The sequence below is a fragment of the Acinonyx jubatus genome, chromosome E1 (assembly GCF_027475565.1).
Source record: "Acinonyx jubatus isolate Ajub_Pintada_27869175 chromosome E1, VMU_Ajub_asm_v1.0, whole genome shotgun sequence".
Lineage (NCBI taxonomy): Eukaryota > Metazoa > Chordata > Mammalia > Carnivora > Felidae > Acinonyx > Acinonyx jubatus.
In genome coordinates, this window is record NC_069397.1 from 11,305,112 (window position 1) to 11,328,140 (window position 23,029).

Sequence of the window (23,029 nt, forward strand, 5' to 3'; positions counted from 1 at the left end):
CTCCCCAGCAGAAGTTCATCTAGATCCTTGGGCGGATGCCAGAGCAGGGCCATTTGGGGGGCAGATGCGGTTTGGAGACCCCCATGGCTTCTGGCCACTCTTGTTCTGGGTAATTTTCCACAGCAGCCACTTCTGGGAGGGAAACAAAGAGAGCTGCATGTACAGGCTGAGCCCTTGGGACTTGGGCCTCCAAGTCTCTCCTGGCCAAGGCACCCCCCCTTCTAAAGTGCCCCACTGATTTTACTCCCTCAGAAGGTGTGGCCAGACAAGCTATATCTGGAGCCTGAGCAAGACAGTATTGGGGCTGGCATGACTCACTGAGGTCAGGGGCTAGGAGAGACTGGGGGTCCAGACCTCTGATGGGTCTTCTTGGCTACTCTCCACTTGCATACTTCCAGGGACAGGCAGCTCACTGCCTTTCCAGTTTCCGATACTCAAATGTTCTATTTTATCTCAATCCGTCTCCATGGGTCCCTCCCTTGCCACCTAGCTCTGTCCCCAGTCCACAGGGCCCAGGGTTTGGCCTCCAGCCATTTTCCTAGCGAAACTGCCTCCTCCGACCCAGACCCAGCCTGTCATGATCCAGGGCAACCTGGCTCAAGTCTAAAGCACAATCCACCTCTTCCTTGTGTCCCCATTCTGGCTGCCGCCAGTGCTAAGCACCGAGTTTGGAGTCAGATAGCCCTGAAGCCCTGTTGTTGTCCCTGGGTAACTGTGTGCTTGGGCAGTTAGAACTCTGGGTCTTCCTGTGTTCCTGGTTACTGAGGCCAGCTCACCTCCAGGGGCTGTACTGGGTCCACTGGCTCCCAAATCCCTGCCTGTACTGTCACCACAGCTGGATCTGGGAGGAAACCTGATTAAATCAGGAAGGGAAATTGTCTTTTCCAGGCTCCCTTTGGGCTATCCTCTTATCAGGAGACCAATCTGATCTAAGGAAACTGGGGGTGGGGGGTGGGGGTTGCAGACTGATCTCACAGGCCCAGCCCCCTGCCCCCCCACCCCCCCCCATGTAATCACTAACATCCCAACCAGCCTATGGAGAAGCAGCACCAAGCTCCAGTTCCAGCTGATGAAACTAAAGCACAGAGTTGGCAGGAGAGCTCACAGCAGGTCTTTACAGCTCGCTCTATCTTGGACAGATCTGTCTTGTTCTAAAGAGCCAAATCTAGGAAGTGAGACTTGTCCAGACCCCACAGCTCACCAGCCCCAGGTCCAGAGACATTTGGGACAGGCCCTGTCCTGGAGTTTCCACCCAGACCCCTTGCTTGGTGTTGGAGAAACTGAGGCCCAGGGAGGGCCCATTGCCTGCCCGAGCGTCCCTGCAGCAGTGGGCCAGAGGCTGGATAAAATGAATGACTGGAGGGCACACTGATGGAGGGGCCGGTTGGAGGTAGGTTTTCGAGGCTGACCCGGTGGCCTGGTCCCGGCTCTCTCCAGGTAGGGTGGGGCCGGCTACCCTAGGGGGCGGGGCCTCCCGACAGGGCCCCGCCTCCGCCCCGCCCTCCCTGCGGAGCCACAGCGGGGGAACCCAGTTTCCGAGGAACTTTTCGCCGGCGCCCGGCCGCCACCGGGGCCAGGACAGGACGCGAACGCGCGCGGCGGCGGCAGCGGGTCGGGGCCGGCGGACGCGACACTCGCTGCGAAAGTCCGTACGCGGCGGCGGGCCCGGCGGGCCGCCCGGAGGAGGCAACTGCGCCATGGACGAGCCGCCCTTCAGCGAAGCGGCCTTGGAGCAGGCGCTGGCCGAGCCGTGCGAGCTGGACGCGGCGCTGCTGACCGACATCGAAGGTACGTCAAGGGCCGCTTGGGCTCCGCGGGAGCCGGGAGCTCAGGCGGCGACCGGCCTTTGTCTCCCCGGCCGGCGCGGGGCGCCGGCTCTGTACTGCTTGCGCGGGGCTTCCCCGCGTCTCTGGGCCGCGCGCTGTGGGCCTCCTTGTCCAGACCGCTCCGAGCGTCCCTGTGCCCGCCCTGGCGTCTCGGGCCACGCCTCGCCGGGTCTCTTGGAGGCTCAGGGCCGGGCACGTGCGCCTCTGAGCGTCCCGGGCCCCGCGCCGCGCAGCCCGTGAGTCCTCAGCCCAGTGTTGGCCGAGGCGGGAGCTTGAGACCTGGGCGTCGCCGAGGCCCCGCCCCTGCTCCAGCCTTGACGTCAGCTCAGGGTTACTCGCGGTCATTCCCTCCGGCCTGAGAGTTCAGCTCGGCTCAGAGCTCACGCGCATGCGCGCGGCGCTTCCTCCTGTCTCTCCTCCCTCTCCCCTCCACCCCGCCCCCGTCCGGTTCCCCTGGTCCAAGACGGGCATCGCTTCTGCAAAAATTCATTCAACATTTACTGAATGCCAGGCCGTTTCCTAGGCGTTGTGCGGAGGGGGGGGGGTTCACAGGCCGGCCTGGGATCCTCCTTTTCTTGGGAGCACGTAAATCCACCAGAAAAACCGCAAACGGATATTTAGTTGCAAGCTGGGGTGGAGCAGGGGTGGGGTGAGACCTCATTGAGCAGACTTTTGAGCTGAGACTGAGAGTCAGCCCCGGGCCCTCCTGGAAAGGATGTTTTCCCAGCCGAGGGCGTGGCAAGGGCGAAGGCCCCGAGTTTGAGGAGTTAAGAGGAATGCACTGGAGGTGAGGTTGGGACAGTTGATAAAAAGAGGATCCCCTGTGGGCTGGAGGGCGGACTAGGACTGAGGTTTACTCACATCTTTGAAAGCATCATTGTTTGCTTGACAGAGGAGGGGTTTGGGGACAGTGCGGCAGGTACCATTTGGGAGGCTGTGGCCCCACTTTGTAGATAGGGCAAACCACAGCCCCCAGCAGACTGCCCTCCGTGGTCGCTTCGCAGTTTCAGCAACACCGGCTAAATTGCGGTTGGTCGATGGGGAACCTGAGGCCAAGAGCACAGGACTCAAACCTCCCACAACCTAGACAGACATGTCCATGGAGCCCGTGGCACCATGGGGGTTACCAAAACAGGCACATCTAAGTCACCCACTCCTGTCTTACTGCAGCCTTGCATGGTAGCTCAGCTGGCTGTCAGCCTGGGGTCTTATCAGCTCCCCTTCCCCACGGGCCAGGCCAGGGGAGGGTCTGGGAGGAGACACCCTGATTGTGGGGCTTTTCCAAAGCAGGACTTGAATCTGGACACTACTCACTTACTTTGACGTCCTGCCCAAGCTCTCTCAACCTCTGTGCCTCAGTTTCCCACTCTGGATACAAATGCTTCCCTTCCTAGGGGAGTTGGGAGAATGGAATCAGGGCAGGTGTGTCCAGAACACAGGTCTGGCATAGACCTTTCTTATTGACTCATAGAAGCATTAGGTCCTGAGGCCCAAAGGCCAGGCCCTCCCAGCCATTGGGGGCTGGGGGCAATTAGGCATCAGCTCTACTCTGTGAGAGAAGGGGAAAACACTGGGGCCTCTTGCTGGTTGGGGCTTGACGTTTGCCTGCCACAGTAGATTTCTCAGCTTTTATCCAAACTTTCTGTCCGCCCCCTGCCCCCCGCCCCCGCCAGTTACACAGAGGATCTCTTTGCATTATAGAAAAATTAGAAAGTGCAGGTGAGCAAAAATAAAAAAAACAAACAACCAAAATCTTCCTTAAACCCATCACGCAGAGATAAGCTGTGTTAATTATGTGGGGGATTATTTTCTGTGTATGTCCATATATATATATATATATATATATATATATATATATATATATTTGTTTTTGAATGGCTCTACACTTGTGATCTACTTTTTGAAAACATCATTGAGGTACAATTTACCTGTCGTAAGATTTACCCATTTTAAGTGTACAATAAGTTTTTACGTTGACCAAGTTGTGTTGACCATCACCAGTTAGTTGTGGAACATTTTCATCCCCTCTATTTACAACTGCTCCCTGGTCCACACCCAGCCTTCCACACCCAGCCCAGGCAACCGCTAATGTATACTTTTATAGAGAATAGGGTCCATTAGCTCACAGCAGGTTATAACTTGCTTTGTTCCTGTAACTACAGCCAGGCAGCAGTCGAGTTCCTTGGTTTATCTACTGGGTCCCTCATTGATGGACATCCAGGTTGTTCTGTTCTTATAAACTGTACTGCAGGGGACACCCCAGGCCAGTCTTTGCTTGGATGGATCCTTCTTTAGTTGTGTAGGCAGACGTTCTGGGAGGGGAATTTATAGTCAGAGACCAGGCCTACTTGTGAGGCTTTTACCCTGTCCTTGGAGAGAGGCAGATTCAGGGTCTAGAGAGATGTGACTTGGGTGTGGGAAAGGTACGGTCTCCAGGTCCCCTGAGATGCCAGAAGGTTGAGGGGTAGGCCAGGCAGGCCTCGAGTGCCTGAAAGGGTAGATGGACTGAATCTCGGAGGCAGTGGGGAGCCCTGGGGGGGATTGGAGCAAGGCGTTGCCATGCCTGGGTTATATGTCGGAAGCTTCCTCTGGCCGCTGGAGTGGGGGAGTCACAACACTAACTGAACACTTACTGTATCCTGGCACCTAGCTGACCATTGGTCCCCCTGACAACCCTGAGTGGGGTAGACTTCAGATCTTCATCTTACAGATGAGTGAGTGCCTTGAGGCACACAGAGAGGTTAAGTGACTTGCCTGAGGTCACATAGCCAGAACCTGGCAGAACCAGGATTCAAACTCAAGCTGTGGACTCCAGAGGCCACGCTCTTAACTGCTGTACTCCTAAGAGTGGGGGTGGGGGTGGGGGTGGGAAGCAATAGAACAGGGAGCCCTGGAGGCTGCTCCATGTGGGGCTATGCTGGGGGCCTGGGAGTAGGTCAAAGAAGGGTCAGAGGCCACGCTGTCACCTCCCTCTCCCAGCCCAGAGCAGCCTTGAGTCATGAGACGAGGACTGTCACCAGGCAAGGGGCCAAAGGCCTTGAGCTCCACCCAGCCCTGATGCCCAGCTTTGCCAAACCCTCTGTCCTATGACGGGTTTGGGGGCGGAGCTGCCAGCATGAGCCCTTAGTTCTGTGGGTGAAGGCATTGCCTGGGCCCGGTACACCCCAACCTCCGGCGAGCTCCGTCTCCTCCCAGGGCCTCCTGTTCTGGCTCTGTGCTTTGGGGGGTCCTTGTGGCAGTGGGTGGAGGCAACGGGAGAGCAGTCCTGTGCCATGTTTGGGATTAGTGTTAAGCCCCCGGCAGGTTTCGCTTCTCTGATTAATTTCTCAGATCTTGTACATGCTTTTAAATGCCGGAGAGGCAAGTGGCCGTGAGATTCCGGCAGGGGCCGGGCTGAGTAGTCACCCTGGGGGCGCTGGTTTATTTGAAGCCTTTGGTGGCACAGTTCATTCTCCTCTCTGCCCGGGTATCCCCACCTTCACTCTTTTTCATACCCCGGCAGTCCTCCCAGACAGGGTGGCCTTCCTGGATCTCACCCCTCCCCGCCCCAGCTCAGCACTGGCAGTGTTTTCTGGCACTCTCCCGGCCCTGGGGTCCACCAAGGTACCTGAATAAACCACAGGAGGGCCTGCCTTCTAGGTCTCAGCCCAGGCCTGTCTGGCTGTTTTCTGGCTCCGGGGCAGTCCTGGTGGAGAGAACACACATTGGGGGCCATTCTGCCACCCCCCTCCCCACCTCTCCCCGTGTTAATCTCACGCCCGGTTCTTCCCCCAGTCCCACTAAGAGGAAATACAGTGCAAGACTGCTTACGGTCCAGCTCTCAGCTCCGGGCATACAACTCCTCAGTCCCCAAACAGCGATGGCTCCCCAGTGCCCCCAAGATAAGGTTCCTTTGTCCCGGCATGGCGTTCCTGACCTGCAGGGCTTACCAGACCTGTCTCTTCGGGGGGATGGACAGAGGCATGCTGGGAGTAGGTTGAGGTGTCTGGGGGTTACCTCCTGTCCAATGTTCACTTCGCTGTGGACGCAAACATCCTGAGTGACCTGGTCAACCCCAGGCAGGGGTCACCGCCAGGCGGAGGACTGGGATCTGGACTTTGTCTGAACAACAGGTGCAGCTCAGTTGGGAATGGCAGCACTGACTGGCCAGAGGAAGTATCTCTGGCCTTGTCTCTTGCCAGCCATCGGCCCTGTGGATGTGCCCTTTGATCCCCAGACCCGACCAGGACGGCATTCGTGTGACACCGATGTCCCATGTGGCTACACAGAGGGGGTTGTGTGAGGGGAGGCAGGAGAGCCTTAGAGACAGATTTGGGGCTCCCACAGGGGGGTATCTTCAAAAAAATTTTTTTTAATGTTTATTTTTTTGAGAGAGGGAGAGAGAGAGAGAGAGAGAGAGAGAGAGAGACATGCACGAGCCGGGGAGGCACAGAGAAAGAGGTAGAAAAAGAATCCCAAGCAGGCTCCATCCTGTAAGCGCAGAGCCCGACGCAGGGCTGGAACTCATGAACCATGAGATCATGCATGACCTGAGCTGAAACCAAGTCAGAAGCTTAACCGACTGAGCCACCCAGGCGCCCTTGAAGGGGCGGGGTGGTCTTTGAGGCTGGCTCCAGGTGTGTGGTTCCCCTGCTGAGTTTGGGAGGTGGCACAGGGACAGTGTGTGGCCTGGAAAGGCCCACCCCCACCTGGAACCCTGCTCAAGCTCACCCCCTCCCCCCAAGTGACACTCCAGCTCTCTCCCAGCAAGCCTGTCCCTCCCAGTCACATGCCAGGCCTACCCCTCCTAGGGCTCTGGGGTTCCCACCAGATCGCAGGGGTCTTCAAATTCAACCCCTGCTGTGTGACCATGAACAAGTGGCTTAACCTATCTGGCCTTCAGATTTTCCTCAGTGTACTAAGAATAATGATAGAAGCATCTTCTTGTGGGTGCCTGGGTGGCTCAGACTCTTGATTTCAGCTCAGGTCATGATTCCAGGGGTCGTAGGATCGAGCCCCATGTCCGGCTCCTCACTGTGCACGGAGCCTGCTTGAGATTCTTTCTCTCTTCCTTTGCCCCTGTACCCTTCTCACGTGATCTCTCTGTCTAAACAAACAAACAAACAAACAAACAAATGAAAACCTTTTCTTGGAGTTGTGGGCAATCAGCCCATTAGAGCTCAGCCCATTTAGAGCTCAGCCTCTAAATGAGCTCATTTAGATCAAGGGCTTACGTAGCACAGGACACATAGTAGGCCCTCAACCAATTTTCATCCTTTAGAGCACTTAACCAGGACCCGGCACCTAATATGTTTAGCTTATTATCCAGGGATCCTATGTTGGAAGTTTCTATGGACTGTGGTTCCAAGTACTGAGCACCCACCATTTTTGATTCTGGCTCTCTGCTTGGGAGACAAGGTGGGGCTGGGTAAAGTGGGGAGCCTCTCACCTCTCCCCCTGCCCGATCCCCAGGGGAGCAACACCCAGTCCTCAGCTACCATTAAAGATAAAGAGACTAGGGGCGCCTGGGTGGCTCAGTCAGTTAAATGTCTGACTCTTGATTTTGGCTCGGGTCGTGATCTCACGGCTTGTGAAAATGAGCCCTATGTCAGGCTCTGTGCTGACAGCCCTGAGCCTGCTTGGGATTTGGGATTCTCTCTCTCTCTCTCTCTCTCTCTCTCTCTGTCTCAAAACTAAATAAACATTAAACAAAACAGCAGCACGTGGCCTTCGAACCAATACATCCTCTTCAGGTTGAAAGCAGGCTGCAGGGAAACAACCCAAAAGGGGGAAATAGATGTACAGCACTACTGTTTAGACAGGGGACAGCTGCCCAGCGGTAGGGGACTGCCCCCAGACTGCCACTGTCTCGGGCCCTGGGTTGGTTTTCAGCTGCCAAAATGATGAGTAGGTGCCCCAAGCCTTCACCTATGACAAGATGTCTGAGTTGGTGCTTCCTCGCACCTGGTATAGTGGCCATCTTCCGGGTCACGTTCAGGGTTGTTTGGTGTGTGCAGTTGGGAACTAGCGTGTGGAGTGACACAGAGGAGGGAAGAACCTGAGAAGGTGACATCAGATCGCGTTTTGAAAGAGGAGCAGTAGTTTGCTAGGTAGACAAAGGCTACCGGGAAGGGCATTCCTGGCAGAGGGAACAGCCTGGGCGAATGCATGGTAGCCCCAAATAGCATGGCGTGTTCGGAAAGCAGACGGGGAAAGTGAGGCAGGGAGAGAGCCCTGTGGCCGGAGACCGGCAGCGGGACGGTGGCTGGCTGGCTGTACAAACCTCTGATTCTCGTCCCCTCTGTGCTCAGCCCTGTACTGAGTGATGCCAGGGTTCGGGCCCTCCGAGGCAAGGCCCGGCCACTAATGGTGGTCAGGAAGGCCTCCGGGAAGGGGCAGTGCCAGAGCTGAGCCTTACTGAGCTTTGTGCTGCCTCCTCTTCCGTTCTTGCACACCACACACACCTCCTGACCGGATACAAGTGCTGCCAGCAGGTTGGGGCAGAGCCAGGCTGGAGCGAGGGCCCTCTCCTGTCTCTGGCAGGCTGGAGCTGACCAGTGTGGACTCTGGGGTCGGTGGACCTGTGTCTGAGTCCCAGATTCTCTCCTTGGCAGAGGCAGCCACTTGGACACACGGCCTCTCTCTGAGCCTTAGTTTCCTGGTCCGTCTCGAGGGCCCATGCCCAGGTATGCTGGGGCTGCAGCCATGGGCCCATCCTCTTCCAGGAAGAGCCAGCACACATTTGCACCCCCAGGCAGCCCCGAGTGCACAAAGGACAGTTTGTCCCCGTTGCATCCATGGCCAGCTGAGGTCGTGCAAACCTGCTGACCTGAATCCTCAGGAGGATCAAGGAGGCACTGGTAGGAGCAGCAGGAATGAATGGCAGGCAGAGCGTAGCCCTGGCTTCCCAGAATGTTCGGCGAGTGTCCCATCCCTGCCTCGTGCCCTTGAAGCAGGCAGAGGTGGAATGCTGCGGGCGTCCTATAAGCCCTGTCCCATGTCCTCTCCTGTGACGGTGCGGCTTTATATCCTTCACTGTTCCTCAGAGTTGTGCAACTTTGTGATCTGCATTGCACGGGACAGTTTGCAAATCCTTTTCCTGCCCATTTCCTGGAGAATTGGTGTCCTTGGCTCAGGCAACAGACAGCCTGGAATCTCAGCTTCCTGGCTGCCTCCCTGAACTCTGTCCCCTCTTTGCTCCCTTTGCTCTGGCGACACTGGCCTCCTTGCTGTCTCAGCATCATCACACCAAGCTTGTGTCTACCTCAGGGCCTTTGTACTTGCTGTTCCTTCTGCTCCGGACATTCTTCCTCCCTCCTGGCCTCTTTCATTCAGGCCTCTACTCAGATGTTACCTCCTCAGAGAGGCTTGCTGATCACATGTGTAGCGGCCCCTCGCACTGTCTTTATGTGGCCTCTGTTTCTTCATGGTCCCCGTCACCATCTGTACCCACAATTCCTCCATGTATTTGCAGACTGTCGGTCACTGGAACGTAAGTTCCACGAGGGAAGGCCTTTATGCTTTGTCCCTGTACCCTCAGTCCTGGCAAAGGCCTGACACACAGTAGACACTCAAGAAAAGGCAGTAGATACCGTCAGAGAGACAACTCTGGGCTTCACGGACCAGGCCATGTGAGGGAGGTGGTGAGCTCCCTATCTTAAGAGGCTTGCACACAGAGCTTGTTTGGGGTTCAAGGCCTCATGAAGGTTGGATGGGCTGGAGGCTTCTGTGATGATCAGATCTGGGCTCCTGCCAGTTGGTGGTATTGGGTCCTCCCAAGATTTCCATCATGGCCTCACACAGAATAAACAGGCCACAGAATAAAAGGCTGCCCCACATCTGCCTTCCAAAGGAGGTTTCAAGGTAGAACCAGGGAGGGAGAGGGGCTCAGGTTTCCTGTTGGGCCCTGCTACAATCAGGGCAGGACTGGAGAAAGGAGAGGAAAAGGGAGGAATCCAGGCTTGGGGAGGAGGTGAGGAAGGTGAAAGATTGGAGGGGGTGCGAGATGGGCCCACTGAGGCTCAGAGTCTATGCCTCCTTTTCTTCCTTGTGTTCAAGGGCATGGACCTTCGGGCCTTCTGAGTCTCTCTTTATGCCGGAAGCCTAGTGTTCAGCTCACTGGAGAAGGGTCCACCACTTGGGAGCCATGGCCAGCTTTTTGGGGCCTGCTGTCTTGGGCACTTCTCTTGCCTCGCCCTAGTCCCAGCCCAATTTACTCTGCGTAAAACGATCTTCATTAAATGGTCACGGAGCTCTGACTTGAATGTTGCAAGTAATGGGCAACTCACTACCTGCCTTAACAGTTCTAGACCATTTTATTTGCTGCAGAGGGACTAACGTTTATTGAGATCTTGCTGAATGCTGGGTGTTTCATACACTTGCTCTCTTATTATTTTTTTTTTTCATTTTTTTTTAGTGAACCTACAATGTTATATTAATTTCAGGTATACCATATAGTGATTCAGCAATCCTATACATTACTCAGTGCTCATCCTGATAAGTGTGCTCTTAATCCCTGCCACGTCCTTCATCCATCCCCACCCCCACCCTCCTCCCCTCTGGTAACCACCAGTTAGTTCTCTGTAGTTAAGAGTCTCTTTTTTGCTTTGTCTTTTTTCTCTTTGGTTTTTTAAATTCCACATATGAGTGAAAGCGTATGGTATTTGTTTTTCTCAGGCTGACTTCTTTCATTTAGCATCACACTCTCCAACTCCATCCATGTCGTTGCAAATGGCAGTAGTTCATTCTTTTTGATGGCCGAGTAATATTCCATTGTATATGTTCATTTTTCTTTCAGCTGTTGATGGGCACTTGGGCTGCTTCCATAATTTGGCTTTTGTAAATACTGCTGCAGTAAATATGCTTGCTCTTCTCGAACCCCACCCCTGTCACCTCTGGAGACCAGGGGTGGAGGCTCAGAGAAGGGGAGGGACCTGCCTGGGATTACATGGCAGGTGAGGCACAGAGGGAAGGCCCGCCCCGTTGGCCGTATGGGGAAGAGGTGGGCTGTAGGGCTTGCTCTCAAATTTACCCCCCCTCTTAGCTCTGGCACCCAGCTTCTGCAGGAATTGGCGGGCACGTTCAGCTCCAGGGGAGAGTGAGATGGGGGGCTGCTCAGGCCGTGAGTTCGGGGAGAGGCTGGCCCCTCATATGCCACCAGATGCCTTGTGACACGCAGGCCCTCTTTCCCGCTGCATCTTAGTTTAGACCGTGTCCTCTGCCCCATGGCCAGCGCCCCCTCTCAAGAGACTTTCCTGACTCCTGCTACCCTCAGGGGGGCATTGGGTGACCATTCTCCCTCCTACCTCCTCAGGATGGAATGGGGGCAGCGCACAAAGATGTGGGAAATGGAAAACAAAAAGGCATGAAACTGTGGAGAAGGGAAGAGAAGGATGAGACAGGAAGTGGGTGTCCCAGGCCTGACACCCTCAGGGCTGGCCCTGGCCCTGCCCTGAAAAGTTTCAGGCCAGTATTTACTTGTCGGTCCTGCCACATTCTGGGCTCAAAAACTGGGGAACGTGGTAAGGAAGAACAGAGCCGTGAGGGTCTGCTTTTGAAACTTGTGCGTGGAATTCAGGCCTTGGTGTCTAACCTGTCTTCAGTCTTTCCAGCAGCAATGCTTTGGATGAGATCACAGTCTTTCCAGCAGCAATGCTTTGTTTTGTTTTTTGGGGGGGGGGGGCGGTGAGAGAGGGTGTGAACACCCATAAGCTGAGGAGAGAGGGAGGTGGAGGTGCTAGAGAATTTCCTTATCCTTGGCACCCCCTCCAAAGCCGTGGAAAGATCTAGAAAGATCAGGAAGTAGATGTGTGTAAGGGAGATGGGGCTGAGTTTCCTTGTTTATAGGCTGGTGGAGAGGGAGAGAGATTGGGGGCAGGAGGGACTCCAGGCCTGAACACGCTGCTCACTCTGCCATGCCTGCCTGCCTGCCTGCCCAGGATTCAGCCACCCTCCAAGGCCGCAGGAGACAGAGACAGAGGAGGGGCAAGCCCCCGTGCTACAGTTGAAGGCTGGGGCAGGACTTGCTGGTGGTCTGTTTGGCCACAAAAGCCCAAACTGCCAACCTGGGCCGCTTGCCAGGCTCTGTTCATCTGTATGTGTGTCGAACTTTGACCTTACTCAGAAGGGGAGGCAGTCCTAGGTACCTCCTCAAAAGACCCCCAGAGCCCGTCACCCATGCCTTCTTTACCTTCTGTCCCAGGGATTAGGCTGCCTCTTGGGCTCCCAGGACCCTGCAGTGAATAAGTGAGTCAGGCTATACCTGGCGATTGCTGGGGGGGGGGGGGGCGGCGGAGACCTTGGGGGCCAGGGCAGACTTTGCTGACCTCCTTCCCTCCACCCCAAACCCAGATTTCTCTGCAAAAGGACATCTGTGCAGACAGAGGACTCAGGTTCCAGTATTACCTGAATGAGTAGTTTGGGATAAGGGTCTTCCTTCCTCACTCTGGGCCTCAGTTTCCCGGCTCTGGCCAGTTATTAGTCATCCATGTGCTGGGGGATGGCCCAGGAAGGGAAGGTCCCCCACACCTAAGACCAGGAGGCCCTTGGCCTTACGTCAGCGCTTCTTGGTACTGAGCGCAGCACCCATTTTCTCCTTCACTTTTCTCATTAGAGGCCCAAGGAGATGTGATCATCCCATTGTCTAGAGAAGCAAACTGAGGCCTAGGGGTGGGGAGCCGCCCAGAGTGTCAGCGATTTCCAAAGAGTGTTGGGGCATCCCTTCCGGGGGCCTCCCGGTCCCGAGCCCACTCCGCGGCGCTTCGCGGATGTGGTCGGAGCTGGGGGCTTAAAGGGGCCGGTGACCGCCAGTAACCCCGGCGGGTGTCGGCGCCGAACGGGTTAAGGGCCCGCGCCCGCGAGTAACCCCGGCCCCATTCAGTGCGGCGGGGTGAAACCCGAGCCCTAGCCGCCGTCGGGGGTGGGGCGGGGGCAGGGGCGGGGCCCTAGTGGGGCAGTGGCGCGGTCGCTGATTGGCCGCGCGCGCTCACCCCATGCCCGGCCCGCGGCCCCGGGGGGGGCGGAGCCGGCGGGGGCGGGGCGAGGCGGGGGGCGGGGCGCTCGGCGGGCTTTAAAGCGCGGCGGAGCCCTGACAGGTGGTCTGCGGTGCGCGGAGACCGGCAGGCCAGCCGCCGGGGCGCCCCGAAGGGGCGGCGGGCGCGGGCCGCGGAGCCATGGATTGCACGTTCGAAGGTATTTTTTGGAGGACCCCCCCACCCCTTTATCACAGAGCCTCCACCTCCGCTGCGGGGTCACCACCCCTGGTTCCCTCAGAGGGGGGCGTGTGTATGCAGTGGCTGTGGAGCTCCCAATAGGAAGAGCCAGTTCCTGAGGGGGCGGAGTGCCAGTTCCCGGCTCTCACTGGAGTTGGTGGGCCACCCCCACCCCCCCATTATTTACCCCCACCCAGGCGTTTGGAGTGAGAGGGTGGCCTTCCCAAGTCCTCCAGGGAGGAGTCCTGCTGTCCCGTCTCCCAGCGCCCCCCACCCCGCTCCCGTGAGTCAAATCTGGGATCCCAGACCTGGATTCAGTTTTTCTTTCAGGGCCTCGGTTTCACCATCTGTCAGAGGGGCTCATGAGGGCTGGGGTGAGGGATGGAAAGCCCCGCAAGTGAAAGTGCGTATGCGTTTCCCACCTGCATCAAACCCCCCCCCCCCGCCCCCCGCGGACCCATGGGGTGTTTCCATTGGAGGACCCAGGGAGACTGAGCCCGGCACCCCCGCCTCATGCTGCTGCAGCCCATAAGGAGGTCCCCTCCCTGCCTGGGCACCTGTCAGTAGGAAGGAGGCAGGCAACAGTGAGTCCCACGGGGGGGGGGGGGGGCCAGCTTCCTGTCCCGCAAAACCTTGGGGCAGCCCTGCCGTGAAGGGCTTCATCTTTTCTTGTTGTACAGACGAGGAAACTGAGGCCCCGTGAGAGGAGGCTGTTGGCCCAGGCCAACAGTGGCGAGCAGGGCCCGGAGCTCAGGCTGGGGACCTCGGGGGCCCGCGGGGGTCCCAGGGCTGTGCTCGTGGGTCCTGCAGAGCACTTTAACCCAGTGGGTGGCTGCCCCTGCTGGGTTAGAGGGCCCCGGGCCAACACAGCCAGGCAGCTAGTCTCCCGCCAGCTGGGGCAGAGGCTGGGGCAAGTGGCGGGGAGTGTGTCCCAGTCTGTACGAGGAGGAAGGAGTCAGGACAGACAGCATTCGCTTTTATAGAGGGGAAACTGAATGGCCTGGTCTCGAGGCTGCTTGGCTGCAGGGTCGGTCTGGGCTTGCGCCCAGAACACGCAGGGACACACTGGTTGGCACACACGTGGCCAGCGGCTGGCTCAGCCCCAAGCCTCGGCCTGTTCCACAGAGGAATGGGTTGGTGATGGCAGCCCTGACGTCCGCAGTCCTGGGCCTAAGCCCCAATTCTGCCTCAGCGTAGGTGTGGGGCAAGTGAATGGGCCTCGTGGGACCGGGTCCCTGCAGGGCTGTGACCTTGTCCGGTTGTTGCAAGGACTGTTGGATACATACGAAGCACCAGGCATTGCTTCAGGTGTCACAGGTGCCCAAGCAATGGCTGTGTGTCTGGGGGCACGGGCTTATGTGGGTGGCTTTCTATTTCTGCATCATTGCTCCACACGTACAGCTGTGTGGTGTGGACAAGAGGCGGGGAGTGTATGATGCCCTGTACAGGGGCCAGCCCCTGCCCTGCTGTCACTCACACAGCCTCTTCTCCTTTCTCCAGACATGCTTCAGCTCATCAACAACCAAGACAGCGACTTCCCGGGCCTGTTCGACCCACCCTATGCTGGCGGTGGGGCAGGGGGCACAGACCCTGCCAGTCCTGATGCCAGCTCCCCGGGCAGCTTGTCTCCATCTCCTGCCACCATGAGCTCCCCACTCGAAGGCTTCCTGGGGGGACCCAAGGCGACACCTCCACCCTTGTCCCCTCCCCAGCCTGCACCCACCTCTTTGAAGATGTACCCGTCTGTGCCTGCCTTCTCCCCTGGGCCTGGTATCAAGGAGGAGCCATTGCCGCCGACTATCCTGCAGCCCCCAACCCCACAGCCCCTGCCGGGGTCCCTCTTGCCCCAGAGCTTTCCGGCCCCAGCCCCACCGCAGTTCAGCTCTGCCCCTGTGTTGGGCTATCCCAGCCCCACTGGAGGCTTCTCCACAGGTAAGGGGGGGGGGGCGGGGCGGGGCGGGGCATGGGGGGCGGGGACAGCAGGAGCACAGAGAGGAAGGTCTGCTGCGGTCTCGGGAGAGGAATTGGCAGACTTTAGACATTGGGCCTCTGCTCTAGTGCCTCAGACACCCCGGTACTAGCAGTCCTTGTGTTCTTGTTATTTTGGGGTGAAGCATTGCCTCCCACTCTGCCGGGGTGTCCACATCCACGCCGTCCTTCCAAAGACAAACGCCCACCAGGAAAGCCTGTACATCTGCATTCGAGCTCTAGGCATGGGTTGTCCCCATAGGAAATAGGCCCCGGGGGGTGATGACTCATCCAAGGCCATAGGGTGATAGGGCCCTGAAAGGTAGGTTGAAAGTGGGTTAGGGCAGCCTGTGCCCGCAGCCCCAGCCTTTATCTCTGCAGGGACCCCTCCAGGGAACACCCCGCAGCCGCTGCCTGGCCTGCCACTGGCTTCCCTGCCAGGGGTCCCGCCCGTCTCCTTGTACACCCAGGTTCAGAATGCGGCCCCCCAGCAGCTGTTGACAGCCACGGCCACCCCCACAGCAGCCCCTGGAACAACCACCGTGACCTCGCAGATCCAGCAGGTCCCGGTGAGGAGGGCTGGCCGGGTGTCAGGAAGGTGGCAGCCCCGGTTCAGACTCCCAGCTTTTGGCTGAGGCGTCCCCCTCTCCCAGGTCCTGCTGCAGCCCCACTTCATCAAGGCGGACTCTCTGCTTCTGACGACCATGAAAACAGACGTGGCGGCCACCGTGAAGACGGCGGGTATCAGCTCCCTGGCCCCTGGCACGGCTGTACAGACAGGGCCCTTGCAGGTCGGTGGCATGGGTGGGGCAGGAGGTCAAGGGGTCTGTGCATGTGCATGCCCGGCTGGTGACCCGTACCGGCCCTCTAGACCCTGGTGAGCGGAGGAACCATCCTGGCCACAGTGCCGCTGGTAGTGGACGCCGAGAAGCTGCCCATCAACCGGCTGGCAGCCGGCGGCAAGGCCCCGGGCTCGGCCCAGAGCCGTGGCGAGAAGCGCACAGCCCACAACGCGATTGAGAAACGCTACCGCTCCTCCATCAACGACAAAATCGTCGAGCTCAAGGACCTGGTGGTGGGCACTGAGGCGAAGGTACGGGCAGCAGTTTTCAGAGGCGCTCTCTGGGGTGACCCTGGGGAAGGAGGTGACCGGAAGAAAAAAGAAGGATTGAGACTGAGCCTGGGCCGTGGGCTTTAGCCTCCTTGGGCCTGGCCAGGGCCAGTGATTCAGCTGCACTTCGTGGAGGGAGGCTCCCCTGTGTGGGGGGCGCTAATTTAGGTACTGGGGATAGAGCAGCGAACAGACAGACAAAAACCCTGCTCTCTAGGAACAGTCGTTCTAGGGGGGACGGGGGGTGACAAGAAACAGGATAAATAAGTAAGCGTTAGAGCACGCCATATGGGGATAGTAGGTGCTGTGGAGGAAAATAAAGCAGGAAGAGGGATGGTGAGAGTTGCACATCTAAACCACCTCACAAAGGTGACATTACATAAGCAAAGACCTGAAGGAAGTGAGGGAGTGAGGCATGAAAACGGTAACGATAATAGCAGTTAGCCAGACACCGTTGTATGCATTTTACGTATTAATCTTGATGCCCATCCGGGGAGTCAGGTTCTCCTGGGGGAAGAGCATTCCGTGTAGAAGACATAGCAAATGCAAAGGGCCTGAGGCAGCGGTGTTGTAAAGCAGCGTCACCCACCTTGCTTAGGTGCCTACTTGCCAGGCCTGACCCGCTCCCTGTGCTGTGTGTCTCCTACCACCTGCAGCTGAACAAGTCTGCTGTCTTGCGCAAGGCCATCGATTATATCCGCTTCCTGCAACAGAGCAACCAGAAGCTCAAGCAGGAGAACCTGAGTCTCCGCACGGCTGCGCACAAAAGCAGTGAGTCCTGGCCTCACCCCTCCCTTGGCTCTGCCCACCTCCCCTGCGCCTGCCTGCCCCTTAAGCTCTAACCCTATAAGGGCCCTTAGCCCCTCTTTTGGCCCCAACTGGACCTTCAAGAGCCGGGCAACCTCCTAGTTCCCCTCTCCACAGGGCCCTAAGCTGACTTGGAGTGGGTATCCTAGCCTTCACCCCCAGCCCTGCTCCTTTCTGGCCCACAGAATCTCTGAAGGACCTGGTATCAGCCTGTGGCAGTGGAGGAAACACAGACGTGCCCATGGAGGGCATGAAGCCCGAGGTGGTGGACACGCTGAGCCCGCCACCCTCCGACGCCGGCTCGCCCTCTCAGAGCAGCCCCTTGTCCCTTGGCGGCAGGAGTAGTGGCAGTGGTGGCAGTGGCAGTGACTCAGAGCCCGACAGCCCAGTCTTTGAGGACAGCCAGGTAGGGTCCTGCCGTTCCCGCCCCGCCCCCCCCACCCCGCCCGTCTCCCTGTGATAACATCTGAGCCCTAAGACTAGGTCAGGAAGAGGCCCCTAACGTATCCCACCTCCCATTTTATAGACAGAAAAACCGAGGCCTGTAGTCATGTGAGGTCCCACAGTGAGTGTGGGTAGAGTGCTGAGCCCTTCTTCCTTGTTCCATCCTCTCTGGGCCACTCCCGCTCTGCCCTCCCTGACCTGCCCACCACCCCCCAGGTGAAGCCGGAGCAGCTGCTGTCCCCTCACGGCCGGGGCATGCTGGACCGTTCCCGCCTGGCCTTGTGCACACTCGTCTTCCTCTGTCTCTCCTGTAACCCCTTGGCCTCCCTGCTGGCCAGCCGGGGTCTCCCCACCCCCTCGGATGCCAGCAGCACCTACTACCGTCCTGGGCGCAGCGTGCTGGGCACTGAGGGCAGAGGTAGGACAGGCCAGCGTGGGTATCTTTGGGTGAGAGGTGGGAAGGGATACTCGGGGGGACCCTAGGCCCGTGGAGCTGGGGCTCTGGGTTTCCGGGGAGTTGGGTTCCCCATCCTTCTGTCTACCCCCAGATGGCCCTGGCTGGGCCCCCTGGCTGCTGCCCCCACTGGTCTGGCTGACCAATGGGTTGCTGGTGCTGGTCTTCTTGGCGCTCCTCTTTGTCTACGGCGAGCCGGTCACACGGCCCCACTCAGGCCCCGCCGTGCACTTCTGGAGGCATCGCAAGCAGGCTGACCTGGATCTGGCCCGGGTAAGGGGTCAGAGCCTGGAGGTGGGGTTGGGGGGACTGGGCGGGGCCGGGACTTAGGCAGCCCCCGGGAAAGTGCTGGGTGCCACTCCCCGTCCCTTCCCTGTCATGGTGAATCGGGCCCTGTCTTCCCCACTCCTGTCTAGCCTTCAGACTCCCATTGAGTGGGGGACACTAGGGTCATGGTGCACAGCCCAAGGTGGAAGGATCTTCAGAGCAGGAGGGGTATCGCGTGCTCAGATTCCCTGACACCCCTTTCCTTACCTGGCAAACCCTCATCCCCAGGGGGACTTTGCCCAGGCCGCCCAGCAGCTGTGGCTGGCCCTGCGGGCGCTGGGCCGACCACTGCCCACCTCCCACCTGGACCTGGCCTGTAGCCTGCTCTGGAACCTCATCCGCCACCTGCTGCAACGGCTGTGGGTGGGCCGTTGGCTGGCAGGCCGGGCAGGGGGCCTTCAGAGGGACTGCGCCCTGCAGGCGGATGCCCGCACCAGCGCCCGAGACGCAGCGCTCGCCTACCACAAGCTGCACCAGCTGCACACCATGGGTATGAAGGGTGGGGAGCCGGGCCTGAGGGGCTCCTGCCGCCCCTGCCCCACACCCCGGCCTCACATCCTGCCCATTTTTCAGGGAAGTACACGGGCGGGCACCTGGCTGCCGTCAACCTGGCACTGAGTGCCCTGAACCTGGCGGAATGCGCGGGGGATGCCGTATCCCTGGCCACACTGGCTGAGATCTATGTGGCCGTCGCGCTGAGGGTCAAGACCAGTCTCCCGAGGGCCTTGCATTTTCTGACAGTGAGTGGGTGGCGGGCTGGTGGGGACAGGGCTGGGGGCGTGTCCCTGCAGCTCTGACCAGGGGCTGCACTGGAGGAGGCAGTCGGTCACGGGTGGGCTCCTGGGCCTAGCTCGGGTCTCGGGCCAAGGTCTGGTTTTGAGTCCCTGTCTGGGTCCAGTGTGACAGCCCAGCTCCCCTCCCCTACAGCGCTTCTTCCTGAGTAGTGCCCGCCAGGCCTGCCTGGCCCAGAGTGGCTCGGTGCCTCTTGCCATGCAGTGGCTGTGCCACCCTGTGGGCCACCGTTTCTTCGTGGATGGGGACTGGGCCGTGTGCAGTGCCCCGAGGGAGAGTCTGTACAGCTTGGCCGGCAACCCAGGTGCTCTCTCACTCCTGTGCCCATCCCCTGTCCTCCCACCTCTTCCTTTGTCCCCCGTGCCCATGACGCCCCCCGTCTGTCATTGCTGTGGAGGCTGCAGGAACGGGAAGACTGGCTCTGTCTCAGTGGGGGCTCCTCAGAAGCAAAAAGGGAGACAGAGATTTGGGGGCAGGTGGTTGATTTGGGAGGTGATCCCAAGCAAGACCATTCATTGTGCAGTAAGGAGATCAGATGGAAGGGGACAGGCTGACAGAGGCACGTTATTAAGTAGACTACACTGGCCAAGGTGGGTCATCCTATCCAAGGACAGGGGTGGGAGCATTTATCTGTCCCACCTGCATGACCAGGAAAGAGCACTTGGTGGGGAGAGGTGGATGTGGGGGCCCTTCCTCCCACCCCGCTCACCCACTCCTCCCTGCAGTGGACCCCTTGGCCCAGGTGACTCAGCTCTTCCGCGAACACCTCTTGGAGCGAGCACTGAATTGTGTGGCTCAACCCAGTCCCAGCCCTGGATCAGCTGATGGGGACAGGTGAGGGGCCCTACGCTCCCCTGCAGGCAGGCGCCCTCCACGGTGAAGTCTGGGAGTGGCTACGTCCAGGGCCCTGTGTGGGTGGCCAGAGCCGGGCTGCTGTCCACCCGCTGGGTGGCCCCAGGCGCATCTCAGTTCCTCCCTGGGTCCGCTTCCGCCCCGGCTTGGCAGGAAGAGATGGCCGCATGGTACAGCTAGCACATCAGGCTGCGCTCGGGTGGGAGGTGAGGAGGGCTGGGGCCTGCCCAGGCCCCCTGCCACCTGCGCTGACTGCCAGTCCTCTCTTCTGATGCAGGGAATTCTCAGACGCCCTTGGGTACCTGCAGCTGCTGAACAGCTGTTCTGATGCTGCCGGGGCCCCAGCCTGCAGCTTCTCCATCAGCTCCAGCATGGCCACCGCCACCGGTGAGCCCCCAGGCCCCTGCCCTGTGACTCCCAGCTCAGCTTCAGGTACAGTGTGGCTGAGTTGCAGGGAGCCTCCCCACCCACACCTCTGCTCCCTACAGGCACAGACCCCGTGGCCAAGTGGTGGGCCTCACTGACGGCCGTGGTGACCCACTGGCTGAGGCGCGACGAGGAGGCGGCCGAGCGGCTGTACCCGCTGGTGGAACACCTGCCCCGCGCCCTGCAGGAGTCCGAGTGAGTCCCGGCCGGAACCTCCCGGCCTCCCCCAGCACAGTGCTGCTCCCCCCAGCCTTTGTTCCGGGCCGTTGGGGTCACCGCCTTTTCTTCCCCGTGAAGCCACAACCAGGGCAGTGGGGAGCTTAGTGAGGGCCTGGGCCCGGTCTGACCATCAGTGCTCTGCCCTGGCCCCAACAGGAGACCCCTGCCCAGGGCGGCTCTGCACTCCTTCAAGGCTGCCCGGGCCGTCCTGGGCCGCAGGAAGGCAGAGTCTGGTCCGGCCAGCCTGGCCATCTGTGAGAAGGCCAGCGGGTACCTGCAGGACAGCCTGGCCACCACACCAGCTGGCGGCTCCATTGACAAGGTGAGGGTTGGTGCCGGGGGCCTCGCAGGTCTGGGGGGCGGTCGCCACCTTTCCACTCCCCGGACGTTCTTCCTTGGGTTGCAGAAGACTGTGGGGTTGTTAGCCTGACAGTACAGGACTTGAGGCCCGGCTCGCCTTGCTTTTCTGGCTGAGGCTTGGGTCCAGGGGAAAGTGGCCACCCCTCCGCCCCCGCCCTCAGTTTCCCCACCCCCAGGAGGAGGGGTAGGGTGAGTGGTCTGGCAGAGCCCTCTTTGGAGGCTGCCCCTGTGGCAGGCGGCAGGTGTGGGGGCCTGGAGAGGCGGGCGGCCCCGCGGTGCATTGCTGTTGCATTGCACGTGAGTGAGGCGGGTGCAGTGCCTCGGCAGTGCAGCCCGGAGCCGGCCCCTGGCACCGCGGGCCCCCACCCTTCCCCTCCAAGAGCCGGAGCCCCGCTGACCCCTGCCCTGCCCACCACCCCCAGGCCATGCAGCTGCTCCTGTGTGACTTGCTCCTTGTGGCACGAACTAGCCTGTGGCGGCGGCAGCAGCCGCCCGCGCCCACCCAGGCCTCGCAGGGCCCCGGCACTGGGGCCCAGGCCTCCGCCCTCGAACTGCGTGGCTTCCAGCGGGACCTGAGCGGCCTGAGGCGCCTGGCGCAGAGCTTCCGGCCTGCCATGCGGAGGGTGAGTGCCCACGGGGCCACGAAGCAGCAGGTGCGGGGAGAGCCGGGGCCTGGCCTGAGCCCCGACTCCCCCGGCCTCCTCGTGCCCAGGTGTTCCTACACGAGGCCACGGCCCGGCTAATGGCAGGGGCCAGCCCCACGCGGACACACCAGCTCCTGGACCGCAGTCTGAGGAGGAGGACAGGCCCCTGCGGCAAAGGTGAGAGGGGCACCGCCCTGGTAGGGGGCGGGTCCTGGCCCCGCCTCCCCTCCCCTCTCCGCCCAGGGGTGTGATGGATGCGGAGGGAGACTGGGTAAGAGAAGCAGAGACCAGGGGACTTAGTGGTGCTTGCCTGATGGCGATGTCCTACCTGTCAAATGCACCGGGGGCCACCATCCTCTGTGGATGGACGACTGTGCACGCCTCTCTGAGTCAGTGGCACGGGACAGGCCCTGGGGAGGGGTCTGAGGCTCCACTCGGTGCGCCTCGAGGCGCGCGGGGAGGGCGGCCAGTGGGGCGCGGACAGGCCCCGAGATCCCACCCGGCACGGCCCTGCCCCTGATGCGCGTGCGGTGTGCACAGGCGCGGCGGCGGAGCTGGAACCGCGGCCCACGCGGAGGGAGCACGCCGAGGCCTTGTTACTGGCCTCCTGCTACCTGCCCCCCGGCTTCCTGTCGGCTCCAGGGCAGCGCGTGGGCATGCTGGCCGAGGCGGCACGCACGCTCGAGAAGCTCGGCGATCGCCGCCTGCTGCATGACTGCCAGCAAATGCTCATGCGCCTGGGCGGCGGGACCACCGTCACCTCCAGCTAGACCCCTCGCCGGCGGCCCCAGCGCCCCGGTATCCTTCGGCCTGTGTGCCGGGACGGAGCCTCGACGGCCAAAGGCAGCGACAGAGACGGTCCACCCACGGACGGCACTGTCTCCTGGGGGGGGGGGGGGGTGGGTGGAGATAGGAAGCACTCAGGTGCTTTTGCTGCCTCTTGACCTGGGAGGCCGGAGGGGGCGCGAGCCCACCACCCCGACTGCGCCCCAACCGAAGAGGGAAGAGCGGCGGCCAGCATGGTGCTGACCTCTGGTGGCCGATCGGGGGATTGCAGGGGCCTGGCCGGCCGATGTCACCTCCTGGCTCTGTAGGCACCCGGTGGCTTTTCCCCCCTTCTGTCTCAGAGAGGGGTACATTTCACTGAGCTGAGGGGGGCTGACTTGGCTTTCCCAGCCAGCAAGGGGGCCCTACTCCAAGGCGCCTCTCTCCCTTCTGGAGAGACTTGTACATAGTGTAGATCAGGCGCACCAGCCTCCTGGCCTCTGAGGCTCAAGTGTTACTTTGCCTTTTGCAAACTTTATTTTCATAGGTGAGAAGTTTTGTACAGAGAATAAAAAATGAAATTATTTATAATCCGGGTTTTGTTCTTTGGGGGCGGAAGGTGTGCGCTTTTGCTGCTAGAAGAGCCAGAGGGGGTCCTTTGGGTCTCCCCTCCCCACCCGCTTCCTGCCCTAGACCCAGGCAAAGGTTTCCCACTCTTATCCGCCATTAGGGACTAAAGTTTCCCCTTCGATATGGGAGGCCTGTGGGTACGACCTCTCGGTGACCTGGATCCCTCCAATTTGTGAGCCACACGCTTGGACTGTATCAACCCTTAATCCTTAAGA

At 59.9% G+C, this 23,029-nt stretch overlaps 1 protein-coding gene and 1 long non-coding RNA gene across 5 annotated transcripts; one reads left to right on the forward strand and one right to left on the reverse strand.

The window, feature by feature from the left end:
* The first annotated feature begins 1,511 nt into the window (after positions 1-1,511).
* SREBF1 (sterol regulatory element binding transcription factor 1) lies at positions 1,512-22,775 on the forward strand. Of its 3 annotated transcripts, none has more exons than XM_053212310.1 (19): positions 1,512-1,788; positions 14,516-14,947; positions 15,365-15,552; positions 15,637-15,774; positions 15,855-16,076; positions 16,751-16,865; positions 17,087-17,307; positions 17,562-17,763; positions 17,894-18,072; positions 18,355-18,616; positions 18,700-18,866; positions 19,054-19,222; positions 19,644-19,752; positions 20,048-20,157; positions 20,265-20,391; positions 20,572-20,737; positions 21,198-21,398; positions 21,488-21,596; positions 21,960-22,775. In XM_053212310.1, exons 1-19 carry the CDS (start codon positions 1,698-1,700, stop codon positions 22,187-22,189), a joined length of 3,438 nt encoding a protein of 1,145 aa, XP_053068285.1. In that variant the 5' UTR covers positions 1,512-1,697; the 3' UTR covers positions 22,190-22,775. The 3 variants fall into 3 exon arrangements, with proteins under 3 accessions (XP_053068285.1, XP_026903048.2, XP_026903050.2); XM_027047247.2 differs by having other exon boundaries at positions 1,513-1,788; positions 20,259-20,391; XM_027047249.2 differs by lacking the exon at positions 1,512-1,788 and adding an exon at positions 12,853-12,995 and having other exon boundaries at positions 20,259-20,391.
* Positions 3,685-8,804, reverse strand: LOC106981425 (uncharacterized). Of its 2 annotated transcripts, XR_001431207.3 has the most exons (4): positions 8,089-8,804; positions 5,637-5,844; positions 5,434-5,511; positions 3,685-4,138 (listed from the first exon to the last, which is right to left on the reverse strand). It is a non-coding gene; the product is annotated as an uncharacterized LOC106981425 (long non-coding RNA). The 2 variants fall into 2 exon arrangements; XR_001431206.3 differs by lacking the exon at positions 8,089-8,804 and having other exon boundaries at positions 5,637-6,096.
* Positions 22,776-23,029: the final 254 nt, after the last annotated feature.